The sequence below is a fragment of the Chiloscyllium plagiosum genome, unplaced genomic scaffold, assembly GCF_037043375.1.
Source record: "Chiloscyllium plagiosum isolate Xiang-an unplaced genomic scaffold, Cpla_swu_hap1 HiC_scaffold_2, whole genome shotgun sequence".
Taxonomy (NCBI): Eukaryota; Metazoa; Chordata; class Chondrichthyes; order Orectolobiformes; family Hemiscylliidae; genus Chiloscyllium; species Chiloscyllium plagiosum.
The window spans coordinates 30,782,044-30,805,781 of record NW_028270140.1 but is presented as its reverse complement, the minus strand read 5'-3'; the positions used below and the strand labels follow the sequence as shown (position 1 = coordinate 30,805,781).

The window sequence follows — 23,738 nt, the reverse complement described above, 5'->3', positions numbered from 1 at the left end:
CACTTTAAGTGGAAGCACCCCTACATTGTAAATATATTTTGATCAATTCAAAATGTTCTGCAAATTGTAAGTATTACAGAATAACACCCCACTGTGCCTATACCTCCTCTAAAAGAACCATCCGTTTCATCTCATTTCCCTCAGCAAGTTACTGTGCAAATTCGCTTTTACATATTTATACAATTCTCTTTTGAAAGTTACAACTGAATGCCTTAGATGAGACATAGCTTCCAAGGTAAGGGGAATGTTCCGCATTTAGGAGGATTTCTCCATTGACCTTAATGGAAAGATGGACCAGAATTTGACCTGGGTCGGATTGGTAAAGGATTTGAGTCTTCTTGAGGTTGAAGCTAAATCCAATTCTAAGGCTGACATCGATGTGGAAATTCAACATCACATTGAATTAGCGAATGTCACCTTTGGATACATAAGGATAGAATCTTTGATACTGTGATAAGTGTCAAAGATACCAAGATCCTTGCACATAAGGCAGTCATTCTTCCAACTCGTCTATATGGCTCCGAAACTTGGACTATGTATCGATGCCACCCCAGGACCCCATGTACTAACATCAGCATCCTCGAAACAACTAATAGACCCAGCAGAGGCCATGATTATCCAAAGCCAACTCCATGGCCGGCCACATGCTTACGATGCCAAGTTCCAACTACCAAAGCAAATTTTCTTTGCCCACCTCAAGGTACATAGACAATAGACAATAGGTGCAGGAGTAGGCCATTCTGCCCCTCAAGCCTGCACCGCCATTCAATATAATCATGGCTGATCATTCCTAATCAGTATCCTGTTCCTGCCTTATCTCCATAACCCTTGATTCCAGTATCCTTGAGAGCTCTATCCAAATCTTTCTTAAATGAATCCAGAGACTGGGCCTCCACTGCCCTCTGGGGCAGAGCATTCCACACAGCCACCACTCTCTGGGTGAAGAAGTTCCTCCTCATCTCTGTCCTAAATGGTCTACCCCGTATTTTTAAGCTGTGTCCTCTGGTTCGGCACTCACCCATCAGCGGAAACATGTTTCCTGCCTCCAGAGTGTCCAATCCTTTAATAATCTTATATGTCTCAATCAGATCCCCTCTCAGTCTTCTAAACTCAAGGGTATACAAGCCCAGTCGCTCCAGTCTTTCAGCGTAAGGTAGTCCTGCCATACTTGGATAAGAGGACAAAAGAAGCATTTCAAAGACTCCCTTCACGTCGATGAAATGCAACATAGGTGGCAATGCATAGGAGACCTTGCTTCAGAAGAAACTACCTTGAAGGAAACTCCTGCATGAAGGGACACAATTCTTTGAGAATGCCTGTCAACAAGAGGAGGTATGGAAAATAGAATAGAAATTTATTGTCCCATGTACTTTTACATGAAAATAGAGTGAAAAGTTTTAAAAGTCACCCTACCACAGTACCTCTATTACTGACAGGAGTCATACAGAATTTTTCAAAAAGTAAAATTAAGATAAGTTCATCACAGATCAGTTAACAGCTCCTGGGCTCGGGTAAAACCTATTAGGAAACGATGAAAAACCCTGACTCCATGCTGGGACAAGATTACCAAGTCAGGCCCATTGGAAAACTGGGCGATTAGCCCTCACCGATGAAGACCACCATGGCAGGCAGAGACCGCCACTCCTGGCTGAGACTGTCTGCTGGGCTGCAGGAATATCTAAAGACCTCCACACAGAGACGAAACCACCACACCAGGAAACCAACGTACCAAGCCGAGACTTCCCTCCACTGGAAGCTGCCTCATCGGTGAACATAGTCTCCTGTTTCCAATCCTCCAGAAGCTGCCGCCAATCCATTGTCCATCCCTTTCACCAACACTCCTACTTCTTCAGGCACCCAGGCCTAGCTGCAGACCTGCAGCCTCAGCCCGGCCTGCGAGTCTAGGGCAGGGGAGTCAGCCTGGAACCTGTTCCTTGCTTGCCAGGAGACCCCAGGCTGGTGTGGAGGCATGTCTGGCTCATTCAACGATTAGTGGCAGAGGCCTTCTCCCTCAGCTGCCAGTCTCCAGGCTTTAAAGAAAAGAAAACAAAGAAACAAAAGAGCAAAAGTAAAAATAAGAAAGCCGATGGAAGCAGACAAGCCCCGGGTTCCCAATGTTGCAAACAAAAGGAACTGGAGAAAGGAGTGCCAACAATCTCAAGGCCAAGAGCTACTGCCACCTCCTGGTAAAATCTGCCAATGTGTGATTGGAGATGCAGCTCTAGGATTGGGCTTATCTGCCACTGAAGGACCCACTGAAGGTCCACACGTGAGCAGTGACACTGAATTTCTTAGGTGGATAATCATACTCATTACTGAGTGATTGCTAACGACGATGACAAACTATTGAATCTGCTTCCACCATTCTTTTAGGCAGTGCATTCCACATCACAATAATCATTGTGCATTTAATCCCCTCATGTCACTTCTGTTCTTTTTGCCAGTTACCACAAGTTTCTCATATTGGTTATAACCCTCCTGCCACTGGAAACATTTTCTCCTTAGTTAATCTACCAAGTCCGTGAAGGTTTTGAATACCTGAGCCTGGTTAAGAAGGCAGCTGCCCCATGTGACGGCCAGGATTCAAGTGGGTGTTTGAGGATAGAGGTGAGTGACCAATCATTAGATTGCACGCTGCATCTGTGGAGTGAGACAAATAAAACAGCAGGTATTTGAAGCTAAACTATTCAAGGAGGAAACATAAACTCTGCAAGACACCCAGGGCAGGGGGTGGGGATGGGGGTGGGGGTGGGGTCACATACCTCTTGTGCATTAGACTCAAACAGACTGGTGGGAATTCAATGCAAGCTGGACCCCAACCTTGTTCACTTCCCTACACCCATTGGATGGACCCTCGAAAGCAGAACAATGGCAGACCACTCAGAGTGGGAGAAACCTTAAGGAAATATTTGCATGTGAAGTGGCCCAAATACTGCACTGTGGTAGCTTCAGATTTGGGATCCAAAGGGCCAAACTGTTGGGTTAGAGAGTTCAGTAAGCATATCTCCAATTTAAGTACAGCTCTCGCGACAGCCAGCTGTATTGAACAAGCGAAAGGGAAAGAAGTTGGAAATGTAAAGCTTTAAAGAAGAGCCAGAGAACGCAAAGAATAGAACCAAGCAAATGCAGCCAAATTTCAAGAGCAGGAACAGAGGAACCAGGCGAATTTGCTACACACAGGGCAGTTTCCAGCCCAGGAAGAGGAGGCCTGTAGGGGAACAACGTGCAATTTAGGATCATGTCACACCCCAAAAAGCTGTGACTGAGCCAGATGGGAATATTGACTAATTTGCTGGCAGTGATCACAGCTTTCTGCCATTAAAACAACAGAGTAAAGTCTGCACTGTAGATCGATCAAAGTACCATTGTGAGTTTGATCGATTAAGGTACCCATTTGTGGTCCAGGAATGGCTAACGTGCACCTTGAGGGCAGAAGAGAAGAGCCACGAGGTGGACTGGGGATCATTAGGGAGGAAGCACATTGGCACCCTGAGAACCAAACGGGTTGGAAATCCCCCACCAGCCCTTTCCAGGAGGAACTCCTACTTTCCACATTCCTCAGCATCCACAGTACCTTGCTTTTCCCATCCAGCCCCAGTGAACCCACGAACCACCAGTTGTCGAGATAGGCAAAAAGTTGCCAATATCAACAACACAGTCCTACCCATAATGGTACAACTGACAGAGACAGCCAAAAATGTCCCTGCCTTCAAACCCAATCTCGGACCCCTATCCATTGTTCGAAAACTCCCACCAGCAGAGGATTTTGCACAGGCTTGATGACCCTGAGGAATTCAAGCTGATATTAATGTGCTTGAGCCCCTCAGTCCTCACCCCATCCACAAAATGTGGGCAGAGGGCAATTTGAGGTCAACCAAAATAGAGGGGACCCTGTAGAGCAGCAAAAGAAATAGGAACAGCGACTACATTCATTAGGGGCTGTTGGGCGCAGTTCATTGCTGTCATTGGGTAGCAGAATCCAGCTCAAGGTGCAGATTAGGCCAACTGGTCTCAGTCCCAAGGGAGTAAGAAGGCCTGCGATAGTTTTGACAACGATACATACACACACACACACACACACACACAGGCGTGGCTGCTCTGAGGAATTGTCTGCTGTGGGAAAATGAGGTCCAGGGGTTAGTAAAAAGCCGTGCAGCAAGGCTGGAAAGATGCACCTGGTCACAGTAAATCCCAGCCATGACCTGGTATGGAGCAACGAAGAGGGTGACGGAAATAACGAGAGTAGCTGCTGCTACCACCCCCTGCAGGGAAGGTTTGAGCAATCGCCACAGGAAGATGTGCCAACTGTGGCCAGATTGGTCATTATTCTAGAGTGTTCCACCCATAAGCAGAGAGCAAACCAGAGGTACTCCACCGTACCAATGGAGGGACTTGCCAGTGAATTGCACCAATAAAGCACTGCTTAGAATGGTTGTCCAGTAGAACAGCACCAACTGCAACATAGTTCCACCCTTTATGTTGGATGTTAGTGAGAAACAGTCTTGAGCACTACAGGAGTCACTCCCCATATCCTGATGACCAGACGGCACATGGGGATCAAACTCGCTGCTGGGCATGGATCTATCTGAACGAGTATTCTCATCCCTCAACCGCAAAACGCCAGTCAAGCATTGCTCAACAAAGTCCATGTTGCTGCAAAAGGCAGACAGTGTTAGGATGGATCATTAAGAGAGACAAGGTAAAGCCTACTTTGATGGCAAAGTCAACCCCACTGAATTCGAAATAGGGCAACAAGTCATACTCCAGGTTAGTTTAGATTCCCTACAGTGTGAAAACAGGCCATTTGGTCCAATATGTCCACACTGACCCTCCAAAGAATAACCCATCCAGAGCTATTTCCCTCTGACTAATGCACCTAACGCTATGGGCAATGTAGCCTGGCCAATTCACCTGACGTGCACATCTTTGGATTGTGGGAGGAAACCGGAGCACCTGGAGGAAACCCACACAGACACGGGGAGAATGTGCAAACTCCACACAGTCAGTCGCCTGAGGCTGGAATCAAACCCGAGTCCCTGGCGCTGTGAGGCAGCAGTGCCCACTACTGAGCCACAGTGCTGCCCAGCTAGGAATATTCCTGTTCACCAGGTACTCAGTGGGGGCCATGACATCCAATAACCCATTGGATGCCATGAACTTGACTGGAAAATCGTTTGACTAAGGGTCAGTGAACTTTCTGGAAAGAAGCAGCAGGGAGGGATAAGAGGGGACACCTGGCAGCCATTTCCTCAGTGAAGACTTGACTTGGCCCAGGAGCTCTGACCAGCTGGGGAGGGAGAGGGAAGACAACTACATCTGAAGCTAACCTTCATCAAATTCATCAAAGCCGACTACACAGCCTGGCTAAGTTTCACTGCATAGGTTACACCTGTTCCTAGTCTGGTGGCTGGAGTAGTTTAGAAAGGATTGCAACAAAGACTTAATGTTGCGACTGGTAGAATAATTATGTAAGAATAGGAATCTTTATTGTGAAAGAGCGGGGTTTTAAATAATATTTGGCCGTATGGCTTCTTTTTGTGTCTTTTGTATATTTTGTGAATAAAATTGTGCTGAATTGCAAATCAACTCTGTTTTAATTGTCTCACAAGTATAGCACTTGAGTAAAATGAGTTTAATATAAATTGGTCAAAGTGTCCAAAGTAAGATCAACATTGGGTTTAATACTATTCCCTCTTTTTGAACAGTGTTACCATCTGGCACAACACCCATATCTAACAAGACTGACATTATTGGTCAGAGTCTCTGTAGTTTCCACTCTGAGTAACTTAAGAGACATCTCATACAGACCAGATGATTTTTATACTGCTAGATTTAAGTACCTCCTGCTTATCTTTATTTTAATCCAATCAATCAATTTCTCTAGTACCTCTTCTTTTCTTGCTGAAATATGAAAGAAATTATTAATTCCTAATAAAATTATGAATTTTACTCAAAAGTTATCAATGTAATTTTCATGCACATGCTAGTAATTGGTACTAACAATGACAGCTATACTTTATGCAGATGGATGAAACCACTTGATAGTTTCAATCTGTTGTCTAAAAAAACAAAACAATTGAAGTTGCATTGACCTGCACAGATAAGATATCCTGCCTAATCACCATGTAGACTCAATGTGAACATCTATGATAAAATCAGATTGTAACAATCTAGAAATGACCCTATATACGTGGATTAACAATCTTACACAGAGTTCAAAACAGAAAGAGAATGTCATCAGGTTTTTATTGGACAGGCGATGGTCTAGTGGTATTATTGCTGGACTATTAATCCAGAGACCCTGGTAAGGTTTTGGGGAGATGGGTTTGAATCCTACCATGGCAGATGGTGAAATTTGAATTCAATTTTTAAAAATTCAGAAATAAGAGTCCAAAGTTAAGATGACAATGGAAACTTTTTCAAATGTTATTTACAGAAGGGAACTGTGGTCTTTATCAGTCTAGGCAAAAGTGAGGACTGCAGATGCTGGAAACCAGAGTTTAGATTAGAGTGCTGGAAAAGCACAGCAGGTCAGGCAGCATCCGAGGAGCAGGAAAATCGACGTTTCAGGCAAAAGCCCTTCACCAGGAATCAGTTTATCAGTCTAGCCTATGCTAAGAGTCTGGGGGTCATATACGTTCTTTACTCTGAACTGCCCGCGAGGAAATTATTGCTAGCCTGGTCAGTGATATCCATCCTGTGAATGAATTAAAAGAAAACACAGAAATTACAACCTGTGTTCTGTATTGAGTGAATTCAATAGGGTGAAGGTGGCTCTCAGGAGAGCGCAAACCCATGTCACACCATGTCAGTTTAACATCATTAAAACAATGCAGGTCTTCCTTGAGGATTTTCCCTACCTGGTTGATGCTAGATAACTATAATTTTTTAAAAAAACATAAATAAGAGGTTCCATTCATGTTGCAGTTGTACAGGACATTGGTTAGGCCCACTTTAGGAATATTGCATGCAATTCTGGTCTCCCTCCTAGTGGAAGGATGTTGTGAAACTTGAAAGGGTTCAGAAATGATTTACAAGGATGCTGCCAGGGCTGGAGTGTTTGAGCTTTAGGAAGAGGCTCAAAGAGTGGTGCCTGTATGGAATGAGCTACCAGAGGAAATGGTGGAGGCTGGTACAATTACAACGTATAAAAGTCATGATTTGGAGATGTCGGTGTTGGATTGGGGTGTACAAAGTTAAAAATCACACAACACCAAGTTATAGTCCAACAGGTTTAATTGGAAGCACTAGCTTTCGGATTGCCGCTCCTTCATCAGATCCTATCGCCACAACTACCTGATGAAGGAGCGGCGCTCTGAAGGCTAGTGCTTCCAATTAAACATATAAAAGGCATCTGGATGGGTATATGAATAGGAAAGGTTTAGAGAGATATGGGCCAAGTGTTGGCAAATAGAACTAGATTAATTTAGGGTATCTGATTACATGGAAGAGTTGGACCGAAGGGTCTGTTTTCATGCTATACATCTCTATGATTCACTTGGGATGCTTCAAGTCAATCCATATTCAACATCTCATTCTGAAGACTCTGACCTTACAAAATTTGAGACAATGCACAATATTTTAAAATAATCATCAATATCTTGAATTAAATAACCCATAACATTCCATAAAGAAATCTAGCTTTGCCTAAAACTAATCATTTCTTACAAGCATCATTAAAATTTGTCCATTGGCTTTTGAGATATATTGTTTATAGGCACATTGGTCATGGTGGTTCAGTGGTTAGCACTGCCCACTCACAGCACCAGGGACCCAGGTTCAATTCCCAGGCAGCTGCGAGTGTGGAGTTTGCACCTTCTCCCAGAGCCTGCATGGGTTTCCATCAGGTGCTCCGATTTCCTCCCACAGTCCAAAGATGTGCAGGTTAGGTGGATTGGCCTTGCTAAATTGCGTAGAGTGTTCATGAATGTATGGGTTAGCTGGATTAGCCATAGAAAGTATAGGGCTGTGGGGATTGGGAGGAATGCTCTTCAGAGGATCAGTGTAGACTCAAAGGGCCGAATGGCCTGCTTCCACTCTGTTGGGGCTTCTAGGGTTTTAATGTCTTGTTAATGATAATGGTCTAATAAATCAATTACCAATAAGCAGTCGATAACTATGGGTTAATATAACAGTAAGAGGCATGATATGTTACGATTGCAGATAATACAGTAAAACAAGACCTGCAGACTTGCAACATTTTTAATAATAATCATTACAATATATAGTGGAGTCAGATCATAAAGTCTGTCGCATAGAAACATGGTCCATGCTGATGTGTACAATGATGTTCAAGCCAAATGCGAGTCAAAAAAAGCTATTCCCTTTTCCTTCAGGCCCTGCATATTATTCAGATATTATATTCAGTACTTCTGAAGATTTTATTTTAAGCAAATTCACAAACTACTTGTACTGCAAATAAATCATTTTCTTCAATGATAACAGAAATAATTTGCTTTTACGCAAATACTACAGGGTAATATCCTTTAATTTCCAGCAGTTCACACAACAACAATCTCCAATTTCATTTTTGCCCAATTTCAATTTGTTCTGTTTTTCAGTGTTTAAATCTAACCCTTTCCCATTCTTGTACTTAACAGGAAATTACAAAAATTTCATTTTCAAAAAAAATGTTGGATGTCTATCAAAACACACAGAGCACCATTTCATCGTAGTCCAATTTATGTAGGCAATGGGTTTTAAAAATTCAATCTTCTGCTTGAGACAAGCAAATTCAACTGATCTAGTAATTTTCCTGCACACAGTGGCAGACTAGGCATTGAGGACATCTTTCTTGTCTTGCATCCTGCTTTATTAGCTTAATTGGGACAATGATTTCTCCCAGTTACTCAGTAGCAAACTTCACTTTCTTAAAAACGCTTGAAAAGCAACTTTATTTGATAGTATTACACAATGGTGCTGATGATTTAAGTCTTCAAACCAAAACGTTTATAAACAGGTATGTTAGTAACCAGTAGGCAGTGTGAATAATTGGCAAAATGACCAGAGGGGAGATGAGGAGCATTTCATTTTTAAGTGCAGTTGAGTTGCTTTGATCTGGAACGTGCAGATTGAAAAGGTGGTGGTAGCAGATAAAAAGTGAAAATTCAAAAGTAAAAGGCATATCAGATCACTTGAAGTGGAAGCATTTGGGGAAATGAACTAACTGAAAAGCTCTGGCTCAATGTGCTAAGTATCACTGTCCAGTACAGAGAGATTAATTGGGCAATAATTGTCCACTTAAGGACCTCATTTAGCAGTAGGGCAGGAATGGGGATAAGCTTTCCAACATTAAATTTAATTGAGGCCAAAGCAGGAAGATGAAGGAGTCCCACCCATCACTCTCCTGCCCTACTAGATGGGTCATCCCCACTGTCAAACCTGGCCCAATACTATTCAATGTGTATCTAATAAAAACTCACCATAAACCGAATAAAGATTTGTGCACCTTGTGTCTTTCACTGTGTTCCACACCTGTACAAAAAAAAGAAAAACAAATAAGAAAAAAAAACTCAGACATCCTGTCCACTCTGAGAGCTGGCTCTAAAAAGAAGAAAAAAATAAAAACTCACTATATCAACTTCAACAGCACCTTGCTAACCAACAGCCTAGTATCTGAAAGGATAAGGGCAGCAGACACATGGGAACACCATTGCCTGCAAGTTCCCCTCAAGCATCAATCATTATGACTTGGTATTATTTTGTCTTCACTTTGCTGTTGCTTGGCCAGATTCCTGGAACTCTATCCTAACAACACAATAGGTGTACCTATAATTCAGGGAATGCAGCAGTTCATGAAGCCAACTCACCATTATCTTCTAAAAAACACATTGGTTTCGGCAATAAAGGTTGGCCTAATCAGTGACATTCACATCCTCAAATTAAATTTTTTAAATGTTTATTAAAGTCTATTACCTAGTTATGGTGAATTATGAGCACTCATAATTTCCTTTGCATCCAAAAATTTGCCAAAATCTAATAACCAAGTAGTCTCAAGTCTCAGGGGGAAAGAATTCTAAATTTACAATCTTCTTCTGAAACTGGAACTCATATTCTAGACTCTCTAACCAGGGGAAAAAGCCGATCAGTAATTGCGACATAGATTCTTCAGGGATTTGACAATTAGACCAGCAGTCATTTCTTTAAAGTCTTGAGGATATTGTCCATGGAAAGAAATCTATAAAGCTCTCTGAAGTAACAAATGTTTTTCCCATAGTAGCCTGACTGGACTGTAAAGGACTAAAAAATTAAACACAGTGAAAGTGGTTTTGACCTGTTTTCACAGTTAAGATTACAGATCTTGAAAGGTCTGCAGCACCTTCAAATGAAAACATCCTCTGGAACTGATAGGGAGAAACTTGGACTTTCTGAAGGAGGTGGGAAGCAGGCTATATGGGGTTGGGAGGCGATGAAGTGGGAAGCTGTGGAGGGGAGATCTCCAGGAGATTAGGTCCATAAGAGTCCTGAAATAATATTTTGGCTTTCAGCGATAGGGTGATGATCCAGGATGAGATGGAGATCCTTCCTTAGGAAGGATGGATTTGGATGTTGTGGAACAATCCCTGTGGAATTCTGACAGTGGAGGAATGGGGAAAATGTGTCTGGTGGTAGTATTCTGCCTGACCCACAAAACGAGTGTAGTTGAGTGACCTGGGTCTAAAATTGGACATTCTAAATTAACCCACAGCCAGAGAAATTAGCTGTCAAAGAAAGTTGGCCAAATCAAACAGCAGCCAGCAACTATCGGCTACAGGGAATCTAAGGTCAATGAGGTTACAAAGGTTCAAGGGAAATGAGTTACAATCAGCCTGAGGATTATGTATTGGAGAGGTATTGATCAGACTTTCTGGCACCTTGACTTCTTGAGTATGTGCACTTTTACACTTCCTAGCATGGCAACAGAGAAAGGTGTTGGCATGGCCCTATTTAAATGATTTGAACTCAGCTCATGACCCCATTGGTTAAAGATTTCAGAACATTCTGGAAGGTCTGGGGTGAGAGGGAGGATAAAAACATGCACCTGGAAGCCACCCCCTCAGTGAAGACCCGCAACAAAACACGTGGCAGAAGGAGACCTAGAAGGAGATCTGCACGGACATGCAAGACCCACCTTTGTGTAAGTGAGACTGCCTCACACCAGAGAGCAAGGAGATTCCAATAGTCCAGCTCAAACACCATGGATCATTGCGATTAATATTCTTCCTTAACAGTTGAAGGCAAATATTATGGGAATTTGGGAAATGCAGCATGTTTTTAAGAAGGAACATTTTGTTAATAGAACTCAATTGAACCACAAACTGACTTCTGTGTTGCTTCATCCACCTCACCAACAAGACCGCATGGATAAAATGTTTTTAGTATATAAACTGGTCAAAGTGTCCAAAATATGGGCAACACGAAATGTTAGGAATGGCAAACAAATTATTGACTAAAGTGGTAGGTTTTTAGCAGCATTTTAAAGAAGGGGAGAGAGAATCCCAGAGCTTAGGGCCTTGGCTGTTGAATGTATGAGCACCAAGAGTGAAGTGGGGGAAATCAGGAATGTAAAAGAGGTCAAAATTGAAGGACGAACATGGGCAAAAGTTCTTTATCACAGTCATTCAGTCCTTGTGGACTGTTGGATTCTGTTAGGATTCTTATTGTTATTTCCTCAGAACTGAATTGTCACATTTGTTTCTTTCCCATTCCCTGATCAACAGGAACACTGCAATAAACAGGAACATCCTGCACCAAAATGAACGAGGAGAAAGTGAGGACTGCAGATGCTGGAGATCAGAGCTTAAAAATGTGTTGCTAGAAAAGCGCAGCAGGTCAGGCAGCATCAAAGGAACAGGAAAATCGACGTTTCGGGTATAAGTCCTTCTTCAGGAATCCTGAAGAAGGGCTTATGCCCGAAACGTCGATTCTCCTGTTCCTTTGATGCTGCCTGACATGCTGCGCTTTTCCAGCAACACATTTTTATGCACCAAAATGAAGCCATAGACTGAACAGCACGTCTTCAAATGCATTTAATCGCAGTCTGCCGGCTGCAATTGATAGATAATACAAAAGCTACCCATAAACATACACCCCCATAAAACTTGCTGTTCAGAGTATCACTTCAGTGTTTTGTGAGACAAAAAAAATTACACACCAAACACAAATCTCTTTAAAACCAAAGTCAGAAACAGTTCAAATGTGTGGCATTTTTATTGAAGCTTGAAATGATTATTACCAGATGGGTTTCCAATCTGCCATTCCTTCCTATAAGGAATTGAAGGGAGTTCTTTTGCACCTTAAGATACACATATTTTCTATACAATAAAACATTAACCCTGCTCCAACAGTAATACATTTTAATACATATCTAGGGACCATGAAGAGTTGATTTCATCATTGATTTTAGCAGAGAGGAGGCTTTATATTAATATTTATCATTAAACTCATTTGAATACAGCTGAAATATTTAAAGCCTGAAAGTGTTATCAAAACCGCCTCATAACCTAGAAGAATGATACGCAGTTTGTGGTGCACAGAGTATCATTCCTGCCTCTAAGCCAGAAGCTTTGTGGTCAAACAGTAAAAGTAAAGAAGATTCCTAGTCAGCCATGTGAGAGAAAGAAAGTTGGAGTCACCACTATCAATATTCAAAAATCCAGCCTAAAACACTCATGTTGCTAGAGCAGCCTTGGAGCCAGTTTAATCAGTTGGCTAATGATACTGATCAGATTGTTGTCACTTGTTTTGATCCTCATTCAAACATTGGTGGATTTGGAAACTGCTGGCTTGCCACACTGTATGTTGGACCAGCCTTCTTTCAGAGAATTGATGATGATACGAGAAGGAAGACCTGTAGGAAATTTGGAAGTGAATAATTTACCATGATTCTTATTTTCCAGAATAACTCTCCAAATCCAAACACAAGGATGTTCTGATATTCCTGATGGATACGCTGGAAGAGAAAACACAATTAGAAGCAGCACCTTTCTCACGTTAAAAATAGACAAATCAACAGCTACAGATCGCAGTTGTCTTTTACTAACAAAAATAGTCTGCATTTTTGGTGTTGGCTTCTTAAAGTTCAGAAATCTCAATCTTAAACACACACAATCATATTAAGTTCAAAGTCTTTCTCCACAATTCTGAACACATCCAACAGAGACCATAACATTTTATTATTAACACTATATTCTGATATGCAGAATCATTCTCTTGAGAGAGGCAAATATTACAGACACTTGGAACCAATATAAATTTACTTTTGTCAACAAAGAGAAAGGGATGAATAATTTCCACCCCAATTCATGGCCAAGTAATTTGTAAATAACACTGTCAAACAAGCTAAAGTGGTAAACAGGAATTGATTGGTTTTGTGATAAGGAATTATTTAATAATATTACAAAGACAATTTGAATAATTGTGACAATATTAAGATCTATCAGAGTATCAACACCACTCCAATATAATGTACATTTCCAATCACAATGCCATAAGTGTCAACAAGAAAAAACAGAAGCTGCAGGAAAAACTCAACAGATCTAGCAGTATCTAGAGTGTAACCAAAATTACACTTTTTTTTTTATAATACAGTACTATAAGCTTTGGTCATATCTTCAGATAGGTCCCTTATGTCCAAGAGAGTCAGAAGAGGCAGTTTAAAACAGGCAGACAGTGTTTGTTCCTCTCTCCATCAACACCATCCCAATGATTTCAACATTCAACACACACACGCACACACAGTAGTGCAATGATCCTCTCTTGATTCCAACTTATTGGTTTACAATTACCTTAAAAGACATTGGAAGCTAAAACTCCAGTGCCATGCTGTACTCACTAGACCATGAAAATTTGATTCACATCTCATTGATCAGAAGGTTCTGGGTTCAACCACACTTGGATCGCACACACAATAGAGATTGAAACCTCCATATCCTACTGGGGAATTACAACATTTTTGGTGATAGTATTTTCTGAGTAAGACATTAGACCAAAGCCTCTACCCAACTGGTTTGACATAAAATATCAATTTGAAGGACATAGGAATTTAGGTAGGTTAACTGGCTAACATTTCTCCCTTAAATAATGTCACTAAAACAAGATTATTGTTTGACCATTTATCTTATTTGATATTTTTGGAGGTTTTCTGGGCAACACTGAATGTCACTTTTGCCTACATAAAACTGGCTACACTTCAAAAATAATTAATTGGTTGTAAATCTCTTTGTAGCATCCCTAAAACAGGAAACAGGCAATTTTTTTTTTGTTTTGAAAGCAGTTTTAAGGTCCAGTTTTGTAAAATTCCATTTGACATTAGCTTAGTTATTTTGTCCATAAATTCACAGAATTGTAAATTGGCCTCATTAGGCTAATGGGAAGTGGATGAATAACATTCAACTTTCTTATCATTTACTAACCCTATTAATATATCAATGTTGCTTCATGCAGGACTACAGCCACTAGAGAGTGTTAGCCACAGGTAGCAGTTGTAGTGCAGTGGACAACACCCTCAGCTTTGTTACAAAGTAATTTGTTTAATTCACATGCCATGGACTTGACTTAGATGAGATATTAAGCTGTTTCCAACTAGACTCTTGGGGGACCATTGAAAATCCCATATGAGATCAGGGAAGTTCTCCATAGCATTCATTGCTCGATTAATATCGCCAAACAGACAGTGGTGGTTCAAGAAGGCAGCTCATCATCAGCTTCTCAAGGACAGTTAGTGGTTGGCAATAGAGCCACCCAGCCAGCAAAGCCCACATCTCTTGAAAAAAATACAAGAAAAATATAGTTAGTAACACACTGTTGGTGGGGAGATCTTTGCATGAAAATTGGCTGCTACGTTTCTTACCAGATTGACAATGTCAAACGTAGTCAATTAGCTGTAAAACACTTTGGGACAACCTGGGTAATATTTTCAGTCTTGGGAGGGTTGTAATGGTAGAGATCATGAATTTCTGTAAACAGCTGGCGTGCCAGTTTGCTGGCATTTTCTCACTTCTGGACTATTTCGAAACATGCTGCTTCAGGGCTGGGTGACAGCTAACTGTCTATATTTTTTTCTCTCTCCACCATCAGGAAAATACCCATGTGGCCAACTGAATATTTACAAGCAAAGCCTGTTAAGGGCAATGCTTATATCAAAATGTGAGGGTGGGGGATAGAGAGAGAGAGGGAGTGGACTAAATCAACATAGTATTAGAGGGGGAAATAAAGCACTTTATCCCCCCCACTGTGCCACCTCTCTTGAAAGGCATTAAGAGCATTGATGGACACATTATAACTGCAGAAGAGGGGCAGGCAGTTGGCATTGAAGCTTTGGAGAGGGAGAATGGAGGCGACCCCCTCCACAGCCTGGTATCTCCCCCATTTTATAAGCTACCTGCCTAAAAGCAGGCATAGATCATTGAGGCAACTGAAGGATCACTCAGGGTCAATATTTGAACCTGTGTGGCAGAAGCCTCTCGAAGCTGAAATTCAGTTAATGTACAGAAACAAACTTCCCAGATGCAGAAGAACAGGCAGGGTAGAGGCTGCATTTTGGCAAAACTCGAGTCTTGAACATTATGTTCCAGTTTTGTTGAAGCTAGACATTATGTCTAGCTGACATTATGAGCTGGTCACTGCTGAGGCACCCCTGTATATCAAAACTCCCTCACAGCAGCAGCCTGGCAGCTGTAACCAGCTTCATGAAGAAGTCTTCAGAGAGCATTTCGATTGCGAAACGTCATTACTTCTCTCCCAGTTATATAAGCTCCAATGGCGCAGTTCCCAATTGTTCGGGGTCAAAGGTCCTCCAGCTTCAGGACCATATCTGCCAACTTCAAGACATCAGCAAAAGCAAACCTCAGTCACTGAATGGCCAGTCATTCCAACATTGTACATGACAACCAATGCAGTCATTACAGGGATTTGGGACCTGGAATTTGTCTCATCATCAGGATCTTGAGTCCAGACCATGGGTATGTGAAAGGCAGTACAGAAATGAAATAATTACAAAATAATATTTACAGCCCAAAGCAGTGAAATCCATGCTAATTCATGACACCCTGAAAAAGAAAATGGCCGAATCGTTGAGAAATGCATTATCCTGGTGTGCTTTGTTAAATTTGAGGATCTATTGGCTCTCCTTTACTTTGGTAAAAGGAAAATCCTTTAGTTTGTACACTGTTTCCTCACTGAGTTCTCATATATTTTGAGAGTCTCTGCACAATACAAAGTAATCAAAAGGTTGTCTATATTCTTTCCCCAATGTCAACCTAAACAGAACTCCAATCCCAAGTCACATGGTAAGGTTACTCTCTGAAGGGTTTGGGATTTCCATGAATACGTCTCATAGGCATCTTTTCTCATTATTAATTCACAGAACATAAGAACCAGGAGCAGGAGTTGGCCACTGGCCCTTCCAGCCCATTCCACATTTCAAGATAATCATGGCCTCAGTTCCACTTACCCACCTTCTCACCATATCCCTTAATTCCCTTACTGTTCAAAAAATTATCTTAATCTTTAAAAAACATTCAATGAGGAATCCTCAACTACTTCACTGGGCAGAGAATTCCACAGATTCACAACTCCTTGGGTGAATATGTTCCTCCTCAGTTCAGTCTTAAATCTGCATCCCCTTATTTTGAGGCTATGCCCACTTGTTCTAATTCTACCCACCAGTGGAAACAATCTCCCTGCTTCTATCTTATCTATTCCCTTCATAATTTCATATGTTTCTATAAGATGCTCCCTCATTCTTCTAAATTCCAACAAACATAATCCCAATCTATTCAGTCTCTCATGAGCCAACCCTCTCAACTTTGGAATCTCCTGTGCACCCACTCAATGCTAGTACATCCTTTCTCAAGTAAGGAGACCAAAACTGCACACAGTACTCCAGGTGCGGCCTCACCAGCACAATGTACAGCTGCAACATACCCTCCCTACTTTTAAACTCAATCCCTTTAGCAATGAAGGACAAAATTCCATTTGCCTTCTTAATTACCTGTTGCACCTACAGACCAACCTACTGTGATTCATGCACACGGACACCCACTGCACAGCAGCATGCTGTAATTTTTTGACATTCAAATAATTGTCCTTTTAATTGTTAATTCCTACCAAAATGGATGGCTTCACAATTATCAATATTGTACTCCATCTGCTAGACCTTTGCTCACTCACTTAAGCGACCGATATCCCTCTGCAAACTTTCAGTCCTCTGCACACTTTGCTCTACCACTCATCATAGTTCCATCTGCAAACTTTGACAGACTACACATGGTCCCCAACTCTAAATCATTTATGTGAACTGTAAACAGTTGCAGTCCCAACACTGATCCCTGAGGCACACCACTAGTCACTGATCACCAAACAGAAAAATCACTCATTTATCCCCACTTTTTGCTTCCTGTTAGTTAACCAATCCTCTATGCATGTTAATACACTGCCCATAATGCTGTGCACATTTATCTTATGCAGCAGCTTTTTGTGTGGCACCTTGTGCTATGCCTTTTGGCAATCCAGATGCACCACATCTACTGGGTCCCTGTTTTACACCACACTCAAAATATCTTCATATAATTCCAGTAAATTAGTCAAGCATGACCTGCCTTTCATTAATCCATGCTGCATCTGCCCAATGGGACAATTTCTACCTGGATGTCTTGTTATTTCTTCTTTGATAATAGATTCAAGTGTTTTCCCCACTACAGAAATTAAGCTAACTGGCCTATAATTCCACATTTTGTCTACCTTTTTTTAAAAACAAAATAACAGTGGCGTCACATTTGCTATTTTCCAATTTGCTGGAATTGCTATTTCTCTCACTATCTCTTTTAATACCCTGGGATGCATTCCATCAGGGCCAGGAGACTTATCCACTTTTAGTTCTGTTAGCTTGCCCAATACTTCCGCTTTTGTAATAATGTTTGTTTCTAGTCACTAGACAAGACCAGCATTCAGTGCCCATCCCTAATTACCCAGACAGCAATTAGTAGTCAACCACACTGGACTTCAGATCCACAAGAATGTTGGCCAGACCAGCTAAGGATGGCAGATTTCCCTCTCTAAAAGGGCATTTAGTGAACCAGATGGGTTTTTAATGAAAATCAGCTTTCTATTCAAGATTTTCCTTCTGATTTCAGATTTTACCGTCTGCTGTGCTGAGATCCAAATCCAGGCCCTCAGATCTTTAACCTGGAGCCGTAGATTTCTAGCTCAATGACAACAGCACTATCTCCACCACCTCCCTCGGGGCTTAAGATTCCTATAACCATTTTGTGTGTGATACGTTCCCTGCCCATTGAATTATTGTGAAGCACTAAACTAGTTATGGTGACAGTACATTGGTAAATTAGCATGAGTAATGTCACCAACAACCTGTCCTGGACCAGTCACATCGATGTAACGGCTAAGAAGGCACAATGCCTCTTCTTTCTCTGAAAGCTAAGGAAATTTGGCATATTCCTAAGGAACCCTCACCAACTTTTACAAATGCATCGCGGAAAGTATCCTATCTGGCTGTGTCACAACTTGAAACAGCAACTGCTCTGCCCAAGACAGTAAGAAACTACAAAGAGTTGTGAACACAGCCCAAACCATCACACAAGCCAACCTTCCATCCATTGACTCCATCTGTACTTCTCGCTGCCATGGAAAGGTAGCCAAAGGCCCTTCCCACCCCACTTATATCATCTTTCAACCTTTTCTGTCATGCAGGAGATACAAAAGCTTAAGCACACATACCAATAGGTACAAGAACAGCTTCTTCCCCACTGTTATTAGACTGCTAAATAGACCTCTCAAATTTCAAATGTGATGTTGACCTTGCTTTTTGCGCAACTTGTATTCCTTCCTATGATTTTGTTATGATCTTGCCATACTGCACACAAAACAAAACGTCTTACTGTAATTAGGTACATGTGACAATAATAAACTAAATCAAAATCTCTTAGGTTGAGATTCACGCTTCAACTCTTCCAGAAAAATTGATATTTTGGATTCTTTTTATAAACGGTGTTAAGCAAAGTGAATACAGGATAGCAAAATTATACGCTCTGAGCAGTAACTGAACTATCTACCTCATCATGGCTTCTGTCAATAAAGAAAACCATGGACAACATTTACAGGAAAGCTTGCCACAACTAGTAGGAATAGCATGCATCCACACGCATAGCAAGTGAAAACACCAAACATTGTGATAAAGCACAATGAATTTTCTTTAACAAAGCATGAGAAGGAGCAGCCCTAGAGGGGATTGCTTCCAATTACTGTATTCCCAGGAATTACCTCATCATTGCGAAGGATCCACTACTATGCATCTCCTGTGAAATTAATAGCAGGTTAATTTTGTTGTATCCAAGGTGATTTTGCCAGTTTTGGGCAGTAACATGTTGATATTTAGAGCTGGCTTCTCAAGAACAGATGATCTCCAGGCACCCACAGATAGATTTACAAACGTGATTACTCATTCTTCTCCTCTCACCTCCTCTGCGCTCCTGAGCATTCAGAACAGTTCTGCAGGAACAATTAACCCTAAAAAGTTTCTCATCTAAACATTCATTATTTGTGCACGTCTTGAAGGGGACCATCTGACCATGATCGACATCACTCCTATACTTAGTTGCACACTGAACAAGGATGACCACTTAACAATAATCGCAAGGAGGGAGCCTTGACCATCAAGGGTGCCGAGGCAAGTTGTTCCACTGTTATTTACTAACTGGGCTGAGGTCAGTTTTTACTGCGTAGAGCCAAGATTGAACCAATTTTCAGTTATCAACAAAATTGCATCAAATCCACCAAGAATGGTGCTTGTTGTGCTGCCCAGCGATGGATAGTAAACATGAATACTGTCTTTTTAAAAGAAACCATTTATTAACTTTCCAAAAACTGTTAGTTTAGAAACATCTTGCATTTGTAAATAACACCCAAAATGGTATTGCAATATCGAAGAACAAACCAAAAAGTTTAAGATTTTATTTACAAAGCTTTTTGACTTACATAAAGATCGATACTATAACCTCGCTGTAACAGGCAGTCATTTACAAACATGACTATCCAATCACCTCATCTGTTCTTGTTGCTATGGAAATAGTCTTAGCAGGAAACCTAAGAAACCCCAATATCATAAAAGCACTGGACCAAATTCTACCCAGTTTCACTACTCCATGTGGGTTTTGGAATATGGATTAACTGCATTTATAAATACAAGGAATGTCAAGACATTGGCAACTGCTGGCTCCATGATAATTCAGTGCTGTGCAGGTATCCAACAGTCATCAATCTGGGGTAAGGGTCAGGGATCAGGGGAGGAAAGGGAGGCATTACAGCCCAACCAGTACTAAGTAGTCCTTCAGGCCACTTGGCTTCTTAATCATCATCTTCCTCTCCTTCATCCTCTGTGTCTCTTTTTCTCTTCTGTCCTTTAGTGCTTTCCTCCTCCTCTGTAAGATAACAGCAAATGATTTCAATGCCAAGATACCAAACGCATCATTCAAATGTCACGTTCTAACAAGTCACTCCGACTAAGGCCAGAGATTTCACAGGGATGGAGCAAGAGCCTCCAGCTAGCCAACATGATGCTGGAACTCATGTCAAGAGTCACACGCACAAATTGAGCAGCCACCATTTTCACAATGTGGGAGGGGAAATGGCAAAGAAAAACTGGGAGTTTACAATCAGTGATTCACAAACAAAAAGTGCAGCTGCCTTCAAACAGATACAAATTTTCACGTGTGGTATGTCCAAAATACTGGCTCTTCGACATTTGAGACAAAAGTATAAACGGTTTCTCCTTTATTCAATCATTGATGTGTGTGTGTGTGTGTCATTGGTCAAGGCAACATTCATTGCCCATCACTAATTGTCCTGGAGTTAATGGCATTGAGCTAGCTTCTTGAACAGCTGCAGTCCCCTGGGTGCAGGAACACCCACAGTGTTCCACATTTTGACCACATTGACAGTGAAGGAATAGCAATATATTTCCAAGTAAGGATGTTGAGTGGCTCAGAGTGGAGTTTGCAGGTGGTGGTGTTTCCATGAATCTATTGTATTTGACCTTCTAAAGAGCAAAGTTTGAAAGGTGCTGTCGAAAGAGACTTGATAAAGTGCTACAATGCATGTTACAGATGGCACATGCTACTGCCACTGAGCATCAATGGTGAAGGGAGTGAAGTTTGAACATGGTGGATGGAGTGTCAACCAAGTGGGCTATTTTGTCTTTCTTCAACGTTTTTTAAACTCCCTCCTGACTTGTTCCTTACAGATGGTGTAGAGGCTGTGGTGGAGTCAAGTCAAACTATCTGCCACAGAGTTCTCAACCTTTGATTGGCTCCTGTAGCCACAGTATTCAACATAGTTGGTCCAGTTCAGTTTCTGGTCAACAGCAACTCCCAGAATGTTGATAATGGAGAATTCAATGATGGTAATGCCATTCCATGTCAAGGGTTGAAGGTTAGATTCTCTGTTGGAGACAATCATTGCTGGGCATTTATTTGGCATATTATTCAGTACTTACTAGCCCAAGCCTGAATATTGTCCAGGTCTTGCTGCATATGAACACAAGCTGGTTGAGTATTTGAGTTGTAAATGGTGCTGAACATTGTGTAGTCATCAACCAACATCCCCAAATCTGACCTTATGATGGAGGGAATATAATTAATGAAGCAGCTGAAGATGGTTGGACCGAGGACACGATCCTGAGCAATTCCAGCAGCAATGTACTGGAGCTGAGATGACTAACCTCCAACAGCCACAATCATAGCCATCTTGCTTTGTGCCAAGTACAACTCCACCAATGGGGATTTTTCCCCTTAATTCCTCTTAATTTTGCCAAGGCTCCTTGGTGCAAAACCTGGTTGAATATTGCCTTGAATTTAATGTAGGATTGTGAATATATACATTTGTTCCTAAATAAGGGATTAAGCACTTGAACGAAATGTTTACTTTTACAAGGTAAGGAAGGAATTAAGAATCAGAGGGGAGATGAGACAAATTATTTTATGCAGCAAGTTTTCAGGATTTAGCATATGCTGCCTGATAACATAATGGAAGCACATTCAGTAAGAATTTTCTGAAGTTAGTTACATAAGTTGTGTACTGTGGTGTAGTGTGTCAGAGTTCACAGATGACACTAAGATAAATGGTAAAGCAAAGTGTGCAGAGGGATGTAGATAGGCTAAATGAGTGGGCAAGGATCTGGCGGATGGAGGTAAATGTTGGTAAACGTGAGGTCATCCATTTTGGTAGGAATAATAGCAAAATGGACTATTACTTAAATGGTGAAAGATTGCAGCATGCTGCTATGCAGAGGGATCTGGGAGTCATGAATCTTAAAAGTTAGTTTGCAGGAATTAAAGTGGCAAATGGGATATTGTCCTTCATTGCTAGAGGGATGGAGTTTATGCAGCAATTGTATAGGTAGCTGGTGAGGCCACACCTACAGTATCATGTACAGTTTTGGTTTCTTTACTTGAGAAAGGATATATTGGCACTTGAACGGGTGCAGGGAAGGTTATCTAGGTTAATTCCAGAGTTGAGAGGGCTGACTTATAAGAGATTGAGTAGACTGGACTATACACATTGGAATTTAGAAGAATGAGGGGGATCTTATAGAAATGTATAAAATTATGAAGGGAATTGTTAAGGTAGAAGCGGGGAGGTTGTTTCCACTGGGAAGTGAAACTAGAACTAGCCTCAAAATAAGGGATAGCAAATTTAGGACTGAGCTGGGGAGGAACTTCTACACCCAAAGAGTTGTGAATTTGTGGAATTCCCTGCCCAATGAAACAGTTGAGGCTACCTGTTGAATGTTTTTAAGACAAAGATAGACTTATTTTTGAACAGTAAAATAATTAAGGGTTACGGTAAGTGGGCAGGTGAGTGAAGCTAAATCCATTAAAAAGATCAGCCATGATCTTTTTGGAATGCTGGAGCAGGCGCGAGGGGCTAGATGCGTACTCCTGCTCCTAGTTCTTCTGTACGTTCCTGAAAAGGAAACATGTGCAGTAATTGTAGAAAGATTAGGTGAATGGGACTAATTGAAGACAATTATCAAGGAACGGGCACTTTGGTGTTCATTGAGCCAATTAACATCCTTCTGTGCTCTATTATTCTGAATAGTCAAGAAACAGAAGACAGACAATACCTTCATCCTCATCCTCTTCTTCATCATCTTCCTCTTCATCAAGCTCACCATCATGTTCATAGCCCTTCGGTGCAGAAGAGAACAGTACTTTAGTTACAAATGATTTCAGATGGCCGAATTGAAAAGCAATAATCTCAAATTTCATCCTCAAGTGACTATCTACATCCCCTTTGCACAATTGATTTACCATTGCACTAATTTTGAAGAGGAGAATGGGATAACTCAGCTCAGTTATCTGTCCTTAATGAACATCACTCAATAACATTATCTGGACATCAACACTGTTGTTTGTGGGAAATGATTGCTGCATTTCATACATTACAAAATTGACTACTCTTCAAAGTAGTATTACAGTATTTGTAAAGCACCTTGGACTATGCCCAGAATGTGAAAGGTGCAGTGTAAATGCAAGTTTTTTTAAAGGAGGACATCAACTGTTAATACAAAACTGAACGGTACTGCATTAAGACTGAGGCATGGGAACAGATGTAATATGATATTTTGGCAGGTTAAATGAATTCTGCACCGACTAAGTAACTCACTGATGGATTGAATTTGACCAGGGTGCTCTCAATATGACCAATCAAAACTGTCAGCCGAAAGTGTTTCATCACATTTCATG

At 41.3% G+C, this 23,738-nt stretch overlaps 1 protein-coding gene and 1 long non-coding RNA gene across 3 annotated transcripts in view; both read right to left on the bottom strand.

Moving 5' to 3' along the window:
• Window positions 1-920: 920 nt before the first annotated feature.
• Window positions 921-19,681, bottom strand: LOC122563347 (uncharacterized). Its single transcript, XR_015759904.1, has 3 exons — window positions 12,860-19,681; window positions 9,423-9,474; window positions 921-2,030 (listed from the first exon to the last, which is right to left on the bottom strand). It is a non-coding gene; the product is annotated as an uncharacterized LOC122563347 (long non-coding RNA).
• Window positions 19,682-19,933: 252 nt separating this feature from the next.
• anp32b (acidic nuclear phosphoprotein 32 family member B) overlaps window positions 19,934-23,738 on the bottom strand; it is a 53,734-nt gene continuing 49,929 nt past the window's right edge. For both annotated transcript variants that reach the window (XM_087995601.1, XM_043717108.2), the window contains exons 6-7: window positions 23,117-23,180; window positions 19,934-20,414 (exon numbers count right to left, since the gene is read on the bottom strand). In XM_087995601.1, coding sequence (XP_087851727.1) covers window positions 20,341-20,414; window positions 23,117-23,180 — 138 coding nt within the window. In that variant the 3' untranslated portion in view covers window positions 19,934-20,340. The remainder of the gene's footprint in view (window positions 20,415-23,116; window positions 23,181-23,738) is intronic.